A 19,069-nucleotide genomic window follows, 5' to 3' on the forward strand; every position below is an offset into this window, starting at 1 on the left:
CAATACATTTTTTGTTCCAGAGATGACGCTCAGAGATCTTAAAGCATAAGACATACATATTTCTAGGATTAAATGCTATGGGAGAAATGGGTTGAAAATACAAATCAAAGCAGCAAAAAGAACAATGTCAGTTTTCAGACTGATAGGGAATATTGTTAATGCATTTGCAAATGACCATGGACAGAAAATTACCTTTAATATGTATGACACTGGAAGCAATTAATGAGTGATTTAACAATTGTGTTTAATGTATTCTAAAAAAATTTAAAAAGAATCTGCCCCACAATTCTCAGGATAGAAATGGTCAACCTAGTATGCAAAGTAATGTTTTGTTTGGACCAGAACTGGAGCTTGAACTCAGGGAATTACCTGGTTTGGCTATTTAGTCTCATGGCTGGTGCTTTACCTCTTGAGCCACAACTCCAGTTACAGCTTTTCACTAGTCCAGCTGGAGATAAGGCTCATAGATTTGTGTGATGGGGATGGTTTCCAACCAAGATTCTCAGATCTCAACCCTCCTGAGTAGCTATGATTACAGGTGTGAGCCATCAGCTGAAATCTGAGAATATTGGCTAAATACATGCTAACATATATCTAGATACATGTTAGCTAAATACATGTTAGCAATATCTAGACTGTGCTATCTAAATGAAAGCACCATATTACCTCAACAATCTTTATGGATTATGTTGTACATATTCTGGGATCATAAGAAATATTAAGTATGTAGTGTGTGGACCCTGAAGTTAGTTCTAGCTCTCACTTGTGAAGATACACATACATTGTTACTAATATTATATAAAGCTAACTGGTTAGAAGCCCAGACAATGAAAATATGAATAAAAACCATGAGAACCAATCTTCTAAAAACTGTAGGCTTTTTATTCAGTTAAGAGGTAGACAGATGAACATGGAAGGCTGTCCCATTTTAATTGCCCCAAATTCATATTCCACTTCAATCACCCAACCCATACTGTCAAAAATCTTAAAAGAAATCACCACAATTGTCCAAAGGTTTTTTTTCTTCTACTTCTCAGCAATAAACCAATGGGTCACTTGCAAAGAAGTTACTACTAACTTTAATTTTCACTGTGTCCAAAGAACCGCATCCCTCTAAGGTTTCCATATATGCCAACAAAATCTGCCATGAATGACAGGAGGGCAGAGTGCCAATGACTCACTCCACTTCTAGAAGAGACTATAAGGGAAGCTTCAGCTATGTTTTATTGTTAACACCTGGTGCGTGTTAGGGCAGAAGCTGGTGAAACCAACAAAGCAGAGTATATTCTGTCAAATGGTTCTGTCTGGTGTTAAAAAGAAAAAAAAAAAAAAAACCCACACAAGCTATCTTTAAAGACAACATTAAAACATAATGGAATTGAAGCTTGATACAAAAAGTAGAGAAATATGTACAGGAATTCACAGCCCAGAAGGGAGACTTAGTAGGAACCAGTGGAAACCTGGTTATTTTACATAGCTAATTTTGAGACAAGTCATATTTAGCACAAAAGCAATTATAGTATAATTAACACTTCCCTCCCACAGGTCTCAAATTTAAAACTCTTCTCGGTCTTCAGTAACACTGTTATTCATTCTTCAAGGGAGCAGAAATGTGTAAGGTGGTCCCAAACATTGACACGAATTTAAGATTTAAAAGCTCTGATGAGGTGATCGAAAACAGCCATGATGGCAGCACTGATAATACCAGAAATGGGGACTGTGACAAACCAAGCCATAAAAATGTTGCGGAAAAGTCGCCAGTCAACAGCTTTCTTGGATCGGAGCCAGCCAACTGATACAACAGAACCCACCTAGGAAAAACAGACAAAAGATAATAACTGAAGTGCAAAAGATATCTCAGCAAAAACACACCTGAAGCTGTTTAAACAAGGAGCCCACATAATTGACAGGATGAACAAAGCTAATTGTTTGCTTTTTTTTTGAGATAGGAACTCATTATGTAGTCTAGGCTGGCCTAGAACTTCCAATCTGTCTGCCTCAGCATCTTAAGGACTGAGATTTTAGGTATGCATCACCACACCCAGCCAAAAGCTGGTTTCCAACAAGTTACAATTACTCATAGGAAGATAAAGGCAATATAGAAATCAATCAAATCTATGCTATTGTACTAAAATTATACAAGAACATATCTTTTCCCCTTCTAAGCTAGAATTTAATGAACTTGCACTGTTTTTAATAATGAAGTTTAGACTTCCTAAAGATCATTCTAGACAGTAGCTCATATAAGGCTTTACAACTGATGGCCTACAGACATCCTAGCAGAGAAAGGAGTTAAATTTTAAAAAAAAAGGAAAAAAAAAAAAAAACTAGGCTCCAGGTTGGTCTAAATTCACATATTTAAAAGCCAGTTTCTTCCTTTTTCCTATAAATCATTGCATGATCATGGAGCAACTTTAAGATTCAGTAAATTTCTCAGAACTACCGTCCTGAGAACTGCACATGTCACCTTCCAACTGTCCAATAGTCCAATAGCCTCACAAACTTGTTAAAACCAGGTGTCAGCCACTACAGTGCTAACAAGAGCCCAGCTAGCCAGAATTAAAGACTTTTAGCACACATACATCTCAACTTCTCTAAATCATAATAGGACTGCAATAACAGGTGACAAAAAGCCCAGTACCCATAAATCAAAAGTTAACTCTACATGAGATAACTTAAATGAGTAAATGAGTAAAACAAGAAATCATTAAATGCTAAGTTTTTATCCTTGTAATTAGTTGTCCTAAACATGTGATCTCTTTAAGATGTCTGCACAAAGAAAGTTTTTTAAAGCCACATATGACCAGAACCATATAAAAGGCACATCACTTACTTTACAGTGTGTTGTACTGATGGGAAGGCCAATGTTTGATGCAATTACCACAGTGAGGGCAGATGCCAGCTCAATACTGAAGCCACTACAGACACAAAAAGATTCTTGTCAAGAATTTAGGGTTTTTTTTGTTAAGCTAACTCTACCTTGAATTACAACTTTGCTTTGTTCTACTCTGTGACAGACTCCATCATTATTTACCTTTATTTATGGTAGCTTCTGGAATTGGTATCAATTTTAAATCAGACCACAGGGCTGTCCTTTCCCCTACTGTCTAATACCTGAGTGTTAAATTCTGTTATTTTATTAGTTTACACTTTTATTTTAACAAATTTGTAAATATCAGACTTGCCTACCAAATAAAAACCTAGTATATAGGTAATTACCTTTGGTATATATCTTTATAAGAAAATTCTGTTAAGAGACCACTGAAGATTAATGTGTGACTGTATGGGCCAGACAAGTTGAAAAGATTCAGACTAGTGTTAGCACCACACAGTATTACATCTCTTGAGAAACAAGCATTACTCAGTGTCAAACCTGCTTCACCTACTCACCTAGAGGGTGTGATTGGTGTCAGATCTTTCCCCATAGTCTGGATAACTCTCCTTCCCCAGACCCACAGCCCAATACAGATGCCAAGACCACCATATAGTAGAAGCCATATTGGTGTTGCCGCTTCAGTAGAAACATCCTGTGTGACATAAACTAGATACAAAGCAACCAGAGGACCAATGGCATTGCTGAAAGACAAAAAAAAAGATAAACAGACAAGCATGACTTTTCAGACAAAAGCACTTCTTGACAAGATTCAATTACTAACTGCTTTTCTTGGTTGTTCGGTCTTGCTTTCAAGTTCATTTAATTAACTAACCTATGAACCCCAGCATACACAACACAACAGAAGAAAATGAAAGCTGCTCTGACACGAGGGGTACCATGCAGTTGGTGCACTGCTTAAAACAGCTCTTAGGTCCACAGTGAATCTTAGTGACCCACAAATTCATCCAACAGGGCAGGCAGTAATTTTAAGTTTTTCTACCTTACATCTCACAATTTACTATCACAGACCTAAGTCCCACTTGGACAAAGGTTTCTCTAGAAACACATGTTTATATTTATCATGTGCAGAAATAAGGCTCAAAACATTCTTGTAATTTCTCTAAGTCAGTAACTGCTATTACTTCATCCTGTCTAGATTATTATTCAATATCCCTCTGGTGGTAGAAACACCACCACAAGCACAAGAAGGGAAGGACCATTTAAAAATAAAACTCAGCAATGCCGAGAACAAAGTAGACTGACCTGACATCATTGCCACCATGGGCAAATGATCCAAAGCAAGCTGTAAGGATCTGCAGGAACTGGAAGAGAAGAGAGACTTCTGGCTTATCCTGGTCATACCACTCTTCAAGAGAGCCAGCACTCCCTTTTCTCTCACCCAGACCCATCTCAGCCTTGACACTCATGTCCATCTCAGATGCCGAGTGAAGCTCAGATACAGCATTGCAGTAACTGGTGTAACTGTCCATCCGAATTCGCTTCTTAGTGTCTGCATTAGGCCAGGTCAGCTTCTCCATTTCTTCTCCCTTCTGTTCACCTTCTTTGGCACGGAATGAATCCAGGGGCATGCCACAAATTGCCATGGTATAGGAAGTGTAGCTATTATTGCGTCTCAAAGGCTTGTCACCAGAATCTCCCATGCAGTCTCCCACTTTGGCCAGATGTAGTTTATGGAGCAGTTCTTTGTACAAGCCAGAATCTTTATGCACAGTGTGATACTGATAGTGACCATTGGAGTTTATCTGGTTGCTAACAGCTTGATTGAACTGAACAAGGTTCCCATTAGGCAACTGCACTGCACCTGGCCAAGACCAAAAAGATAATGCTCAACACAAAGAAAATCAAGTCTAAACAGTAGTCTCCTCACCACTATGGAGAAGAGAACCCAACTCTGGGACTGTCAACTCACCATTCATGGGGCTGTCAATGCTAGTCTCCTCTTTCAGGTCCACGTTGGGAAGCCTCTCTCGCTCTGGAGCTTCCTCAAGATCTCCAAGTTTGAAAGACACTGTCCTCTCCTCCACTGCAGCTCGGAGAGGCAGAATGGCAGACCCTACCTCAGAAGTAGGATTCCTGTTTTCAATATCACCAAGAGACAACTTTGTTTCTTCATGGTCTTCTTTTAAGCTGTTCTTCTTTTCCATTAGGGGGCTTTCAGAAGGACTAGATTTTATTTCTCCTAGGGAAGAAAAGGGAGGAGAACTTAGTATGCTTTTGACATACTCCCCTTGTTCCACATCCCCTATTTCTCCCACCCCAAACTCCATTTTAAAAAAATTAATGAGGGCTGGGAATGTGGCTTAGTGGTAGAGTGCTTGCCTAGCATTCATGAAGCCCTGGGTCCAAATCCTCAGTATCACATAAACAGAAGAAGCCAGAGTGGTAACTGGCTCAAAGTGGTAGAGTATTAGCCTTGAGTGAAATTGCTCAGGGACAGCACCCAGGCTCTGAGTTCAACTCCCATGACTGGCCAAAAAGAAAAAAAATTAATAATACCTGTAAACTTGAGCTAAATTTTAGGTTAGCTTCCTGCTTGCTTTGTTATTTGCTTTCACTTGGGAATAAGCCAGTAATTCAGTGCACAAGCCACTAGGGTTGCAAATTTTAGTAAATATTTTAGGTTGTGGAGGTCTGTTACATTCTTTCTTAGATTTTTTTTCTTTACAGCACCTCACAAAAAAACTGAAGAGCTCAGCTTGGCCCTAATTCTTTTTAAAAATGAAATTTCGATAAACTGGCCTCTACTTCTATGAAACAAAACCTGCCTTGTAGTTCTAAACCTTATAGCCTATCAAGTTAGTACATCTTTAACTATCAAGAGTTCAGGAACCTCAAACTAGATTAACATTAAAGCAAGATTTGTCTTTTCTTCCAGACTGAGGGAGAAATGAGGTCAGGAGTCCTAAAAGCCTCATTTCCCCAGCACAGCTGACTAGCACAGAGCCTGTAGAAGGCTCCTCAGTTGAATCTTCCTAATTCCACTCAGTATGCATCCCACTGCCTCTAGGAATATACTGGACCTTGCTAATTTAGCATTTGTAGGGATGAAAATGACAGATGATGATTCTTTTCAAAGCTCAGTTAGTAAAGGAATGTTAGATCTAGATTTAAGTCAGAATTTTACTAACCAAGATAGTTATTACAATAATAATAGCCTAAGTGACTCAGCTGACATCTAATGATGCTGACTTCCAGAATTTGTGCTACAATTCTAGTACAAATGCAATGTGAATTTGTGTATGTATCCACACTTTACAGTAGATTTGGGATACAATGTGTAAATGTTTACATCTAGAATTCCAGAATTTGTGCTACAATTCTAGTACAAATGCAATGTGAATTTGTATATGTATCTACACTCTACAGTAGATTTGGGATACAATGTGTAAATGTTTACATCTAGAATTATACTAAAGCATAAGCCTTGGCTGTGACTGAATCCAAGTAGTTGGGCAAATGTTTCCTGCATTGAGAGTATTTTGTACCTGCCCTTTATTTGTATTAGGAAATCTGTACCTTAATAAAGATATCTTCATGCTTCTCAACTAATGTACTTCTCTGTACTTACCTGCCAGTGCCAACTGACAAATATTCTTAATGATTAAGATTAGTTAATAATTGGTAGTTAATTAGTAATAATTAGTTAATAATCAAGATTAGCTCATTTTAAGTCCATTTAAAATAATCTGGGCAACAAACCTACTCTCCAATTACTACACTATATATTTTATGGTGTCAGTCTGTCCAGTGGATTTTTATATGTAGCCAAACAAAAAGATTTACATACAATATTGCTAGTTAAACTGTTCTGCTACAAGTTATTACTTACGTTCAATTTTTCTCTTCATCCTGGGACATACAAAGAACCAGACGATAAGGGCACAGACAACTGCACAGCCCACCGAGATGAGGATGGTACCCCACAGAGGAAGTTTGTCAAAGCCCAGCACTAGGAGATAAAATGGTGCATCTTGAAAACCCTAGGGCAACAGCCCCCCTTAGAACATGTAAGTCCACCTGTGGAGATGGAGCACTTCCCCAAGCCAGCCCAATTCAAAGTTATTACACAGAAAGCCATACCAGTTTTGGTCCATTGAAACACTGAAGGGCCCTAAGCGTCTTCATATTCTAGCCCTCTACTTCCCACCCGACTCCTAATTCTAACTGCCACAAATCACTCTTGCATAAACCAACTTACTTGAATGCTTAAAAAGATGCCCTAATAATCACATTTGACATGTTGAAATAATTCTCTGTGAAAAAATTCATTCATTGTATTAGCCTTCAAATATCTCTTTAAAAACATTACCAAACTAAAACAGAAAACTGGAATATTAGCTATAGGAAGACAATAGCTTACAGAGTTAAATAGTTGTGTTTTTTTGGGTAGGGTTCAGTCATGGGGCCTGAACGCTGGGCTTGGGCACTGTCCCTCAGCTCTTCAGCTCAAGGCCAGTGCTCTAACATTTGAGCCATAGCACTACTTCCGGCTTTTTTCTGTTTATATGGTGCTGAGGAATCAAACCCCAGGGTCTCATGTATGCAAGGCAAGCACTCTACCACTAAGCCACCTTCATAGACCCAAATAGTTGTCTTTCACAAACAAAGTTTTGCAAGAGTTTTACTTAACAGGCCATGATCTTTTCAGACTTGCCCACCAATGTCAACAGGCAAGCTTCATCCATGGCTCAAGGATAGGTAATATTAGTTATTATCTGTTTATCATGCTGCATGCCAACAGGCTCTAAGCTACTATAGAAACAGAAGTACAATATGATTTAAGCCTTAAGAGACATTATGACATAGTTTAGACAGCAGCATAGTGACTTGTGATTGCTGTACTCCATCTTGCTCAACAGATTTTTAACAGATAAAGTTCTACTGCTTTCAAAATAATCAACCTTTAAGAAACAAAAACTGAGGTCACTTTAAAACTAAAGTTCTACATGACTATTGGGCTTTTCAATTGTAATTTTACTTTAAATTTTGAGTTAATAGTCACAGAAATTCAAATATACATGAAACATGGATCTGTCATGATTTAAATGTCTGCATTCTATATCAAAAGGTAAAATGAAAGGAGACTGGTTTTCTTGTAAATGATCCATAGAAGACAAAACAAAAATATCTAAGTTCCCATATCCAAAAATTATTTAATATTTTGGTTGCTAATCTTAACTATGAGATTTGCAACTACCACATAAATACTAAGTGCTTAGAATCTCATGGGAGACATTTTAGTTTAGCACAAAAAATTCAATTTATAACAGAATGGAAAGCATTTCCTTGCCTGTGCCATTTGGCAAGGACTGAACTATCCTCCAAGACCAATATTCTCATAAAACTGCCCATTTCTTTACTGATATACCAAGAATGATGACAAGACTAAAAATATTTTGCTAGCTTTGTTTTTTCATCAATGACTTACTACACTTAGTGAGACTTAAGAAGCAAGTCATGACTCGTTAATCAGAAATGAAATCAGGCTAATGGGCCACAAACTAAATTGTTTTTTAAAATTCCTTAAAAGAATATTTGAAAATAGATAAGCTCACTGTCCATGATAAAGATAAACTGCTTTATGACAACCTAACTTTCTATTTATATACACACAGATACACATGTGCACTAGGTAGCAACATGAAATTTTTCCAGTGGGTCACAGACAAAAGTTGAAATACATTAACAGTCAAAAATCATCAAACCACATGAGGCCAAAACTGATCTGTCCTACGTAGTAGGGTGCTAGAGATAACTAATTTCTTATAGCTGCTAAATTAAACATGCAGCACAACTAAATTCATGCCTTGCTTACTCCGAATATGAAATCAAGCAACATCTCAACCTTTACATTCTCAAATTACTTTTCCTCTCAGCTGCATGAATTCTTCTTCCAAGTGCACTCAGGCCAGATGTTAAACATCCCAACTCTTCTCATTCAAGTAGATTCAAGAGGGTAAATTAAGTACTTAGAAAAAGAAGTAGTTCCATTTGAGAGAGAAAAATGGTTCCAGAAACCAGTCCTAAATGACTGATTATTGAAGAACAAATAAAAAAACTAATAACTCTTCAGTAGTGAGGTCCAGCATTTTTTAGCATAGATAGGAAGAAGGGAGGGAGAAGATCATATTATTGATGGATCCTGGTAGATCCTGTGAAGACTAAAGAGGAAAGTTCTGTAGTGATTTAGAATCTGAGCAGGTCTCTTTGGTTGAAAAACTATCTAGGTTAACTCAGTGTACACTAGCCTGCAGCCTTCTGAAATGGGTGCAGGCCAGTCACCTTCTAGAAGATTTCAGCCCTGTAAAGCAAAAAGGGGTAAATTGGGCATTTAATACAAGTTTTGTAAATAACTTTAAATTCACACTTCAATATTTTGACATGTACTTACACGGTGCTCCAGTATACATGATGGAAAAGAGGTTTATTCCAACTGTGCAGGCATAAAAAAATGGCAAAGCTCGCAAACCATTAGGAACTGGGTCTTCCTGTAAAACATTAAGATCAGTATCTTAAAAGCTGTTAAAGCTAACCCTTTGCCTGAGAATCTTGTGATAGGTTTGGAATTTCAGTGCTAACACTGGTTTCTCCATAGAAAGTTCCAAGGCCAACTGGGACTTTCCTATACTTGTTCCTGGAAGTATCTGTTTAAAAACAAAAACAAAAATAAAAAACTAATTTTGCTTTCCACCAAAAACTGGGTTTGGGTTTTGTGGGGTTTTTTTCTTTTGCTATTTTTAATAATGCCAGGCACCGGTGGCTCATGTCTATAATCCTAGCTACTCAGGAGGGCTGAGATCTGAGGATCACAGTTCAAAGCTAGCCCAGGCAGGAAAGTCCATGAGACTCTTTTTTTTTTTTTTGGGGGGGGGGGGGGCCGGTCATGGGGCCTTAACTCTGGGCCTGGGCACTGTCCCTCAGCTCTTCAGCTCAAGACTAGCGCTCTACCACTTGAGCCACAGCGACACTTCTAGCTTTTTTCTTTTTGCTTATGTGGTGCTGAGGAATCGAACCCAGGGCCTCATGCATGCAAGGCAAGCGCTCTACCACTGAGCCACCTTCCCAGCCCCGTCCATGAGACTCTTATCTCCAATAAACCACTAGAAAACCGGAAGTGGTGCTGTGGCTCAAGCAGTAGAGCATTCACCTTGAGCTGAAGAGAACAGAGACAGAGCCTAGGCCCCAGAGTTCAAGGCCCACAACCGACAAAAAAAATAATAAGTGACTAATAACATCCTGAATAATCAGTTTCAGTATCTAATGGCTTAAGGTATGTGAAATTCACATGCAAATCTAAGTATCTGCACGAGGATCTACTAAACAAGAGAAACAACAATGTTAAAATGAAAGGGTAATATTATCAAGAAGCACTGTACTTATTACCTGACTTGGACAATTTTAACTCCTTTATGCAGTTACTCAATAAAAATGAAAAAAACATAATTTTCCTCATTTTATGCCTTCACAGATTAAAAGTGAAAAATGCAAAACATACCTGCAGCTATCACCTAATATCTGAAAAACACTGCATCATGAATACTTCACAAAAGCACGAAGACAAAAAAATCTACTGTGTACTAATAGTTCATCTATTAGTAGAGACTGTTAAGAATTACTCTGGCACAATATTGGAAGGAATAACACAGAACTGGCATTTGTCTTCTAATATGAAATAATCCAAAAATTGAGAATTTAGAGTAAGGGTCTAGTGATAAAGAGGTAAATTTTAACGGGGGGGGGGGGGGGGGGGGGGAGGGAAGGGGGTCAGGAAACATCAGTTAAGCAGACATAAATGTTCACGTAGAAGGCAAATAGGGATCTGAAGACAAGAACCATGGACAAATGCAAAGGCTCTTAGGCAAAAATGTGAAATGTTTCAAGAAACAGTAAAGGGTAGTGCAAAGAAAGAAGAGAAATGTTTCACTTATAATAAACATGTATTTATTCCATAAAAAAGCATCCAAATCAAACACCTAAAAACTATGAACAGGCTGGACACCAGTGGCTCAGACCTGTAATTCTAGCTGTCAGTAGCTTCCTAAGGGAGGCTAAGATCTGAGGATTACAGTTCAAAGCTAGCCTATTAACCATCAAAAGGCCAAAAGTGGAACTGTGGCTCAAGTGGTAGAGCACTAGCCCTCTGTAAAAATAATCAGGGACAGCTCCTAGATCCTGAATTCAAGTCTCAAAACTGCACTCTGATGGGAGGAGGAAGTGGGAGATCAGCACTTTGAGGAGAGGGAGGTGGTGGCTTAAGTTCAATAAAATAGAAGAGTAAGCTTGTAGAGCCATGTGTGAAATAAGAGTGTCATTTCTATCCAGTAGAAATGGGCTCTCATTCAAAACCTCCCTTAATTTTAACTGTCATCCATTATTTAAAAGAATGCTAACAGAAATTCAAAACAAAAATACCCTAGAACTTAGGAACTGTTTTCTCTCACCTTTGAAGCACTGACCAATGCCAGTCATACATTAAGGACAAACAAGTTTAACCTAAGGTGGACAGGCCATCCAGAGTTTTTTTGTTTTGTTTTGTTTTGTTTTTGGGGTTCGGTCGTGGGGCCTGAACTCTGGGCCTGGGTGCTATCCCTCAGCTCTTCAGCTCAAGGCTAGTGCTCTACCACTTGAGTCACAGCACCACTTCCGGGTTTTTTCTTTTTTGCTTATGTGGTGCTGAGGAATCGAACCCAGGACCTCAGGTATGCAAGGCAAGCACTCTACCACTGAGCCAATTTCCCAGCCCGCCATCCAGAGTTTTAAGGTAAGTGTTTAAAGAAACCTAAAGGCTCCACCTTAAGAATAAAACTCATTTAATGGTCTTTTAACATCAGTTCAAGAACTATTTGGTGATACACTATCTATCTACAAGTCAAACTAACTGGTCACTTAAGATGTAAATATTTTTTCTTGTAGCCCAATTAAGTACTCCCAGAAGGAAACAATATTAAAGCAGCTGGGACTAGGAACAGATAAGATGCCATAGGCCTGTAATCCCAGCACTTGGGATTCTGAGGCAGGACTGAGTTTGAAGACAGCCTGAGCTAAATGGAGATAGTCTCAAGTAGTTGGGAAGGGCATAAGAAATGGTACTTGATAGTATACCATAAAGTACAGAATCAATGGTCTAAACAAAGTCAGGAAAGTCTCTCTCTCTCTCTCTCTCTCTCTCTCTCCCTCTCCCTCCTCCCCCCCCTTTGTCAATTGTGGGGCCTGAACTCTTGAGCTCTTCAGCTCAAGGCTAGCGCTCTACCACTTGAGTCACAGCGCCACTTCTGGCTTTTTTCTTTTTGCTTATGTGGTGCTGAGGAATCAAACCCAGGCCTCATGCATGCAAGGCAAGCGCTCTACCACTGAGCCAACTTCCCAGCCCTGTCCCTCATCTCTTTATCTCAAGGGTAGCACTCTACCACTTGAGCCACAGCACCACTTCTGCCTTTTTCTGCTTAGGTGGTGCTGAGGAATCGAACCCAGAGCCTCATGCATGCAAGGCAAGCACTCACCACTGAATCACCTTCCTAGCCAGATCTCTCCTTTTCCACTCCCTCTCCAGTCTCATCCCAGGTACTCCCAAGAGATAAATAGAGCTGGTGATTTTTAGTTATTTATTTATTTTTGTCGGCCATAAGGCTTGAACTCTGGGCCTGGGCGCTGTCCCTCCAGCTCTTCAGCTCAAGGCAATTGCTCTACCACTTGAGCCTCTGGGCCACTTCCAGTTTTCTTGTGGTTAAATGGAGTCTCACGGTCTTTCCTGACTAGGTTGGCTTTGAACTGCAATCCTCAGATCTCAGCTTCCTGAGTAGCTAGGATTACAGGTGTGAGCCACCAGCGCCCAGCAGAGCTAGTGATCTTTATGAAATAATTTTCATCACTATATGATCTGAGTAGATCATAACCTGAAGTCAATTGATAAAGTTAACTACACTGGGTCACCTAGTCATTCTCTGGGAGAACTATTCCGAGCACTTTAGTTAAAGTTGTTAAAATTCAAAGAAGTTAAAAAGTTAAAGAAAACATGTGAATGCCTCATCATTTTAATTATGTGGGATGGGAAAAGGCATCTTCAACCCCCCTTTGGGTATTCCCTTTAGTTTTTGCCCAAAGAAAAAAACAGATACCCTAGATATAGTTTATGTGACTTCCTAACAGGAGGAGGCCAAAAATCTGACTTTCTCTGACTAGAATTTAAATCTTCAGCAGGAAAGCTTTCACTTCATCTACCCACTGTTTAATGCTACAGTCCTTCACAGAAGTCCTTCCTCCATTCTACCTATTAAATTACCAAAACTATTGGAAAAGGCATTCCAAAAATAAAAAATTTGAAAATACATCTTTTAAATTAAAAAAAATTCTAATTTTCAAGACAGAACTTTAAAGAATTAGAATATATCAATAGTAAAATATTCAGATTGTAGCAGTCTAAAGGTTCTGAACACCTAAAAACCCTGCCTTCCATCTTAAAGCACCACCATTTTCCTCTCCAGGGAAGATAAGAGATCAGACACATCAAGCCTCTCTAAAACCAGAACAACCTACTTTCCAATCATCTAAAAAGCCAGTGAACACCTTTTCAAAGTAGACAACCATAACAAGAGCTCCCATTAATTCTTCTGATGTCCTAGTATACAGTAGTACAGGACCTTGACTATTTGGAAGCCCCACGTTTAAACATACTGCCATATACCATGGTTGGTGAGTGGGAAGGAGAGAAGATGCTTGCTGAATGAAGTAGTATCAAACTTAAAAGACTATCAATAAACTGTCTCTTTATCACACTATGCCAAACTATAGATGTTCCAAATGCTAGAAGCTTTATTCTACCAGACTCAGGCTACGGGTAAGTGATTCAATTTAGCAATTGAAGGATCTCTACAGAGAAGAGACATAAATCCTTCCCCAGAGAAGCTTAGAAGTAGATCAGACAAATAGGGTCTGAACACATTCTCACCTCTTGAGACTAAGGCACCTATCTCTTTTTACTCAAATTTCTAAAGTTTAGGGGTATTTTAAAAAAAGAACTCAACAATGCACAGTTAAGAGCCATTCACCTTAGAAAAAAGACAACTTTGTTCCCTGAAAAAAAATGCATTTGTTCTTACTGTAACTCAGTCCAATGCCAATATAATCCCTTGTTGTCTACATCTGTTTTGGAGCACATTAGACTTCCTGATAAAGAAGTGCTAGTGGGTCTCTCAAAAGTGATTTCCAAATAGGAAATTAAATGGATACTTGTATTCTTGATTTTTTTGGTAAGGCAAAAAAAAAAAAAAAATCACCTTTAGTGGCTTTTTTAATCTACTGAGAAACTGGACCCATTATAGGGAATAAGGGCCTCACCCAGAAGCTTATATCCTGGTTATAATTGGCCCTGTAAAAACTCAATTATCTGACAGCTTAGAAAGAGCCATGGGGGAAATTGGGACTTGAGTCTCAAGGTTACAATTCCTAATGTCCTGAATATAGCGGTGGTTTTGGTATAAAAAAAAAGTAATCTACATGCAACTAGGCAAAGCCAACTTAAATAAATTTCCATATTCTATATTCTCAGTCTCTCAACATCCTATTGTTTCCTTCCTGGATGCCTTATATGTGTTTAGAACTTGATTCTTTCACAGAACTCCACAAAATACAAGAGGTGTTCAGAACAAATAACTAACTTTCCAATGCCACATACCAGTCACAATTGTAAGAATGTCAGTCAGTTTGAATTAAGATTGCGTGAGAACTGCATAAAGGGCCCAGTAAGGAAGAAGAAAGGTTACCTTTCGGAGGATGAATGCACGAACAAGGAAGAATAAAATTCCAGACATAATACCAGACAGCAGTGGAGAGACGAACCAAGACATCACTGGAATAGAACACATTAAGAAAAAAGATATCAACTAATGAAATCTAGGAGGCAAATGGCTTTCAAATGTTGGATGCTCTTATTTGCAAAATCCTTAAAACTGTCCATTTGAGTCAGCGCTGGTGGCTCATGCCTGTCTGTAATCCTAGCTACTCAGGAGGCTGAGATCTGAGAATCAAAGTTCAAAGCCAGCCCAGGCAGGAAAGTCCGTGAGACTCTTATCTCCAATAAGACCTACAAAACCAGAAGTGGCTTTGTGGTTCAAGTGGTAGAGCGCTAGTCTTGAGCTGAAGAGGTGAGGGACAGCACCCAGGCCCAGAGTTCAAGCCCCACGACCGACAAAATAAAAAAAAAAAAGAAAAGAAAGAAAAGAAAAAAGCTGTCCATACACATTACCATGGGAGCATATGACAAGAAAAAAAACAAGTCAAGCCATTAAGAGTTAAACATACCAATTTTTATCAGTTCAGACCACTTGACTCCGTTTTGTCTCTTTGCCACAAGGGAGAAACCAATGGTTGCACCGACAATACAATGTGTCCCAGAAATGGGGAGCTTCAAAAACGAAGCCACTAGTTGCCATACCGCAGAACCTGAAACAGTCAAATGTTATTAAGTAAAAATGGACAGACTCTTATTATGTAAGCAGTACAGTCTGAAAGAAATAATCAGATAGGTTCAGCACAAAAACTGTAACCAATAATAAATTAGCTCATCCACCACTAAGAGCACAATGCATAAGAACTTACCAAACATAGCACTGACTGAGCCGGCCATCATCAGCTCTGGGGTAGAGTTGTACATCTTGACATCAATCAAGCCCTTCCGGATGGTTTCACTCACTTTGGCCCCCAGCAAGACTGAGCCCACTGTTTCAAAGATGCTAGCTAGGATGCAGGCTTGTTTCAGGGTCACAACACCTGAGCCCACAGCGGTACCAAACGAATTTGCTACATCATTGGCTCCCACGGAGAATGCCAAAATAAATGCAATGATGAAGCCCAGGATGACCATCCATAGGTAATCAGAAGTAGGCAGGGCCGCGGTTGGTGTCATTCTCTCTAGAATAGTGGTTTTATGCTTTTCTAATGAATGAGAGAATTACTGAACGGCTCTTAAGATGTGTAAACAGAATATGAGGTATCAAAATGCTAATAAATAAGATATAAAATTAAATACTGTAAACTACGGCACAGAAACCGGGCGGAGGAGTCACTGCTATACGATGCTGCAGGGCGTCTGCTGTCTGGGGTTTCTTGGGTTCTGGAGGGTTACAAGCACGGCGCAGAATTCCATGGCGCGTTAGAAAAAGGACATAAGTTCATCCTGAGGAAGCGAGGGAGGAGAAAATAACAATAGCACCGCGTCCTTGAGGGGTCGAAGCCCGCTCTGCCCGCCGCGGCCGGGCCCCCGCCATGGCCTCCGCCCGCCGCCCGAGTCCGCTATCCACCGCTGGAAGCGCCAGGCGGGGCACGTGGCGCCCGGTTACCGCGCCCGGGCCCGCGCGCGCCCGGCCCAGCCCCGATCGCCAGCGCGCGCGCGCGTCCTCGGCGCGAAAACCGAAGCAGGGCCATTCCCGCGCGCGCCGCCCCGGGACCGCCAAAAAGGGCAGCGGCGGGCGGGCGAGGGGGGGTGGGGGGAGGGTGACAGCGGCGTGGACGCGAACAGCCCGGCTGCTTCCGCCGCCTCCGCGTCGGCGTCCGGGCCTGCCCGGCCCCGGGGAGAAGAAAGAGCCTTTACATGGCAGCGCCACCACTCACCAGAGGAAACCGAGGGCTTAGCGGAGACAACGAGGCGAGATCCTGGCGGCGACGCGATGGACGCACGCACCTGCGGCTGGCCAGCAGATGGGCCAGGACAGCGACACCGGGAACGCTTCGCAGGGCTCGCGTCCCACCCAGGAAAGTACAGCTACGGGTACCTCAGCGACTGGAATGAGAAAAAGCGCAACGCGCGCCAGCAGCCATCACTCTGGCGAAGTAAGCGCTGGCCCTTACTTATAGCCGGCGCCACGACCCGCGTGACCTGCCGCGCCTCGCGCCGGCCCGGAACCCCGCCCCCACGATGACGTATCCCTCCCCCTCGGGCAGAATGCGCCGCGCCTTGTGAACCCCACGCTCACGCTCATTGGTCCAGCTGCGCCGAAGGCCACGCCCTCCAGTACCGAGCTAGTCCACGTGGGGCAGGAGAGCCCCTCCCAGCAGCCTCGCCTGGGTTCGCTGGCCCAGTCTGGTCACCTCGGCTGCTGACCGGCGGATGCCGCAGGGGCTCTCATCTGGCGCGCGAAGATCGTCCCACGGCGACACAAAGGCCACGACCAAGGTCACTTCTTGGGTTGCCCTACCCGGCTCCTGGGTTGCGGTGCCTGCCGCTCCCCTGCCGCACTTTGAGCACAGTTAGCCGAGTCGGTGGAGTTCCTTCCCCCTTCCCGTCACGGAACGGGGGAGTGCGTGCCCCGGAGCTCGGGATCCGGGCCCGGCTCGCTGTCGCACCTGACTTGCCCTTGGCATGGATGGGCTCTGTCCCCCGCCCAGCAGGCGGAGGTGGTTCACGTGGTCACTTTTCTCCCGCAGTCATGCACTGGGGTGAAAATTGCAGGGCTGAGAGTTACGAGAACCGGTTTGCGTCCCCGTTGCAACACAGAGCTGTGGGTCATTAAGTTCTCGGCCGCAGACCTGGGTTCTGTGCCTTGGCTGTGGTGCAGCGGGAAGGACAATGCTTCGGATTCATATTCTGACTCACTTGCTGCAGTGTGTCACCTTGAGCAACTCCTAGGTCCCCATGCGTTCTCAAGAATGTATAATACTGCGTGCAGTTGACACTTCTTGCTTTTTGGCCGGAATTACATGAGAAAAAGTGTGAATGTTGACCAAAATTCAGTAAGTCTTCAGGAAATGCTAATTTCCACTTAGCTCTTTGCATGCAAATACCTGCCTTAGGATGCCCAACTGGGTGGAAGAGGATGTTTTCTTTCTATCCTGGAAGTTTTCCTATTTTTTCTGATAAAGATTCCTTCCCCTATGTGCAACACACCTCTGGTGTGTAGTTTGGATACTAATAAGACACCTTTCAGGGTTTTTCCATCACATGGCTTAAGCTTAATCATGCAGTGGAAGATTTAGGTCTTTGTCTCTTGTTAGGGTAGTGGATGAGATTAAAAATATTCCATCCAGAAATACTTACCAGGCTTAGAATGCTTTGGAATCTTCACATTTTTACCATCTCAAGTACAGGGCACGGAGGAGTAGAAACAAAGATACTGTAAATTATTACTATACCAGAGTAATCTATAATGGCTTAAACTTCATCTCAGTGTCCTCTGACTTACCCAGAACATCTAGCACAGTTGTGTTATACAAGACTCTAGGTCCTAAGGTCATGTCTGAAAAAGTTTTATGTCCCAGAGCCACTGATTGGAGTGCAATTCTGGCACCTTCAAAAGTAATACTCTCCCTCCACTTTTATTTCATTTCATGGTTATAAAAACATTGAATAAAAGGACTGATCAGGGAAAGAACCTTAGCACTTTGTAAGGAACTTTTCCCACAGTCTGTTGTTTACAGCTATGTTGTCAGTCTGTAATAGTAGCTCTTAAAGTTGGCAAACACTTACTGGATAGTCAGGGTGAGGCAGTTATGATGAATAATATCTGTCAAGGTGTAAGAACACAGTCCAGGATCCCGAATTGATAAGGTGCTCAGAGACCTGGGCTTGCCAGGGTTAGGGGAAGAGAAGTAGAGCCCTGCCTCTGGAAGGAACCTAGAAGAAATGGGAAAGAAAGAGAGGGTGTGAGGACACACACCTCTGTCTGCTTATACCCAATGGCATTGGTTCTAGCCTTACCTAAATGCTGGGGAAAAAGGTCAGAGAGCCTAATAGTTGTTCAATACTTTTTCAATAGAATCAAGGCATTGCTACACACATGCTCTAGGATCTTGGAGGCCAATTAATGTAGTAGTGAGTGGTTAAACACATCAGACTATCTACTACTCAATAGTTGTGACCAGGGACAAATACATTCTTTGCCTTGGTTTCCTTATCTATAAAGATGGAGAGTCCCTACTTCATAGGGCTTTTGGAAAGACTAAATGAATCAAAATCTGTCAAACTATCCTGAAGAGCCTCTGGCACATCTAAGCACTTACTCAATTGCTAGCTAAAGGCTGACTGCAGAACCCAAGTTTAAAGTGAGTTATGTGTCAGATGACCATACATCAACTTCCTACCCCAGCCATCATGGTCAGTTCTCTCAAACTTCTCCCAATACTAATAGACTAATAGGCTGTGCAGAATCACATTGCTACTATGCAAATCAGGGCAAAGGGGGC

General features: G+C 41.4%; 1 protein-coding gene across 1 annotated transcript; it reads right to left on the reverse strand.

Annotated features, from left to right (window-relative positions):
* Window positions 1-861: 861 nt before the first annotated feature.
* Window positions 862-16,757, reverse strand: Slc20a1 (solute carrier family 20 member 1). Its single transcript, XM_042695392.1, has 11 exons — window positions 16,502-16,757; window positions 15,491-16,067; window positions 15,194-15,334; window positions 14,656-14,741; window positions 9,288-9,384; window positions 6,726-6,845; window positions 4,806-5,075; window positions 4,139-4,697; window positions 3,391-3,576; window positions 2,834-2,918; window positions 862-1,811 (listed from the first exon to the last, which is right to left on the reverse strand). Exons 2-11 carry the CDS (start codon window positions 15,795-15,797, stop codon window positions 1,644-1,646), a joined length of 2,019 nt encoding a protein of 672 aa, XP_042551326.1. The 5' UTR covers window positions 15,798-16,067; window positions 16,502-16,757; the 3' UTR covers window positions 862-1,643.
* Window positions 16,758-19,069: the final 2,312 nt, after the last annotated feature.

Source organism: Dipodomys spectabilis, unplaced genomic scaffold (genome assembly GCF_019054845.1).
Source record: "Dipodomys spectabilis isolate Male_0828 unplaced genomic scaffold, ASM1905484v1 ptg000187l, whole genome shotgun sequence".
Classification (NCBI taxonomy): domain Eukaryota; kingdom Metazoa; phylum Chordata; class Mammalia; order Rodentia; family Heteromyidae; genus Dipodomys; species Dipodomys spectabilis.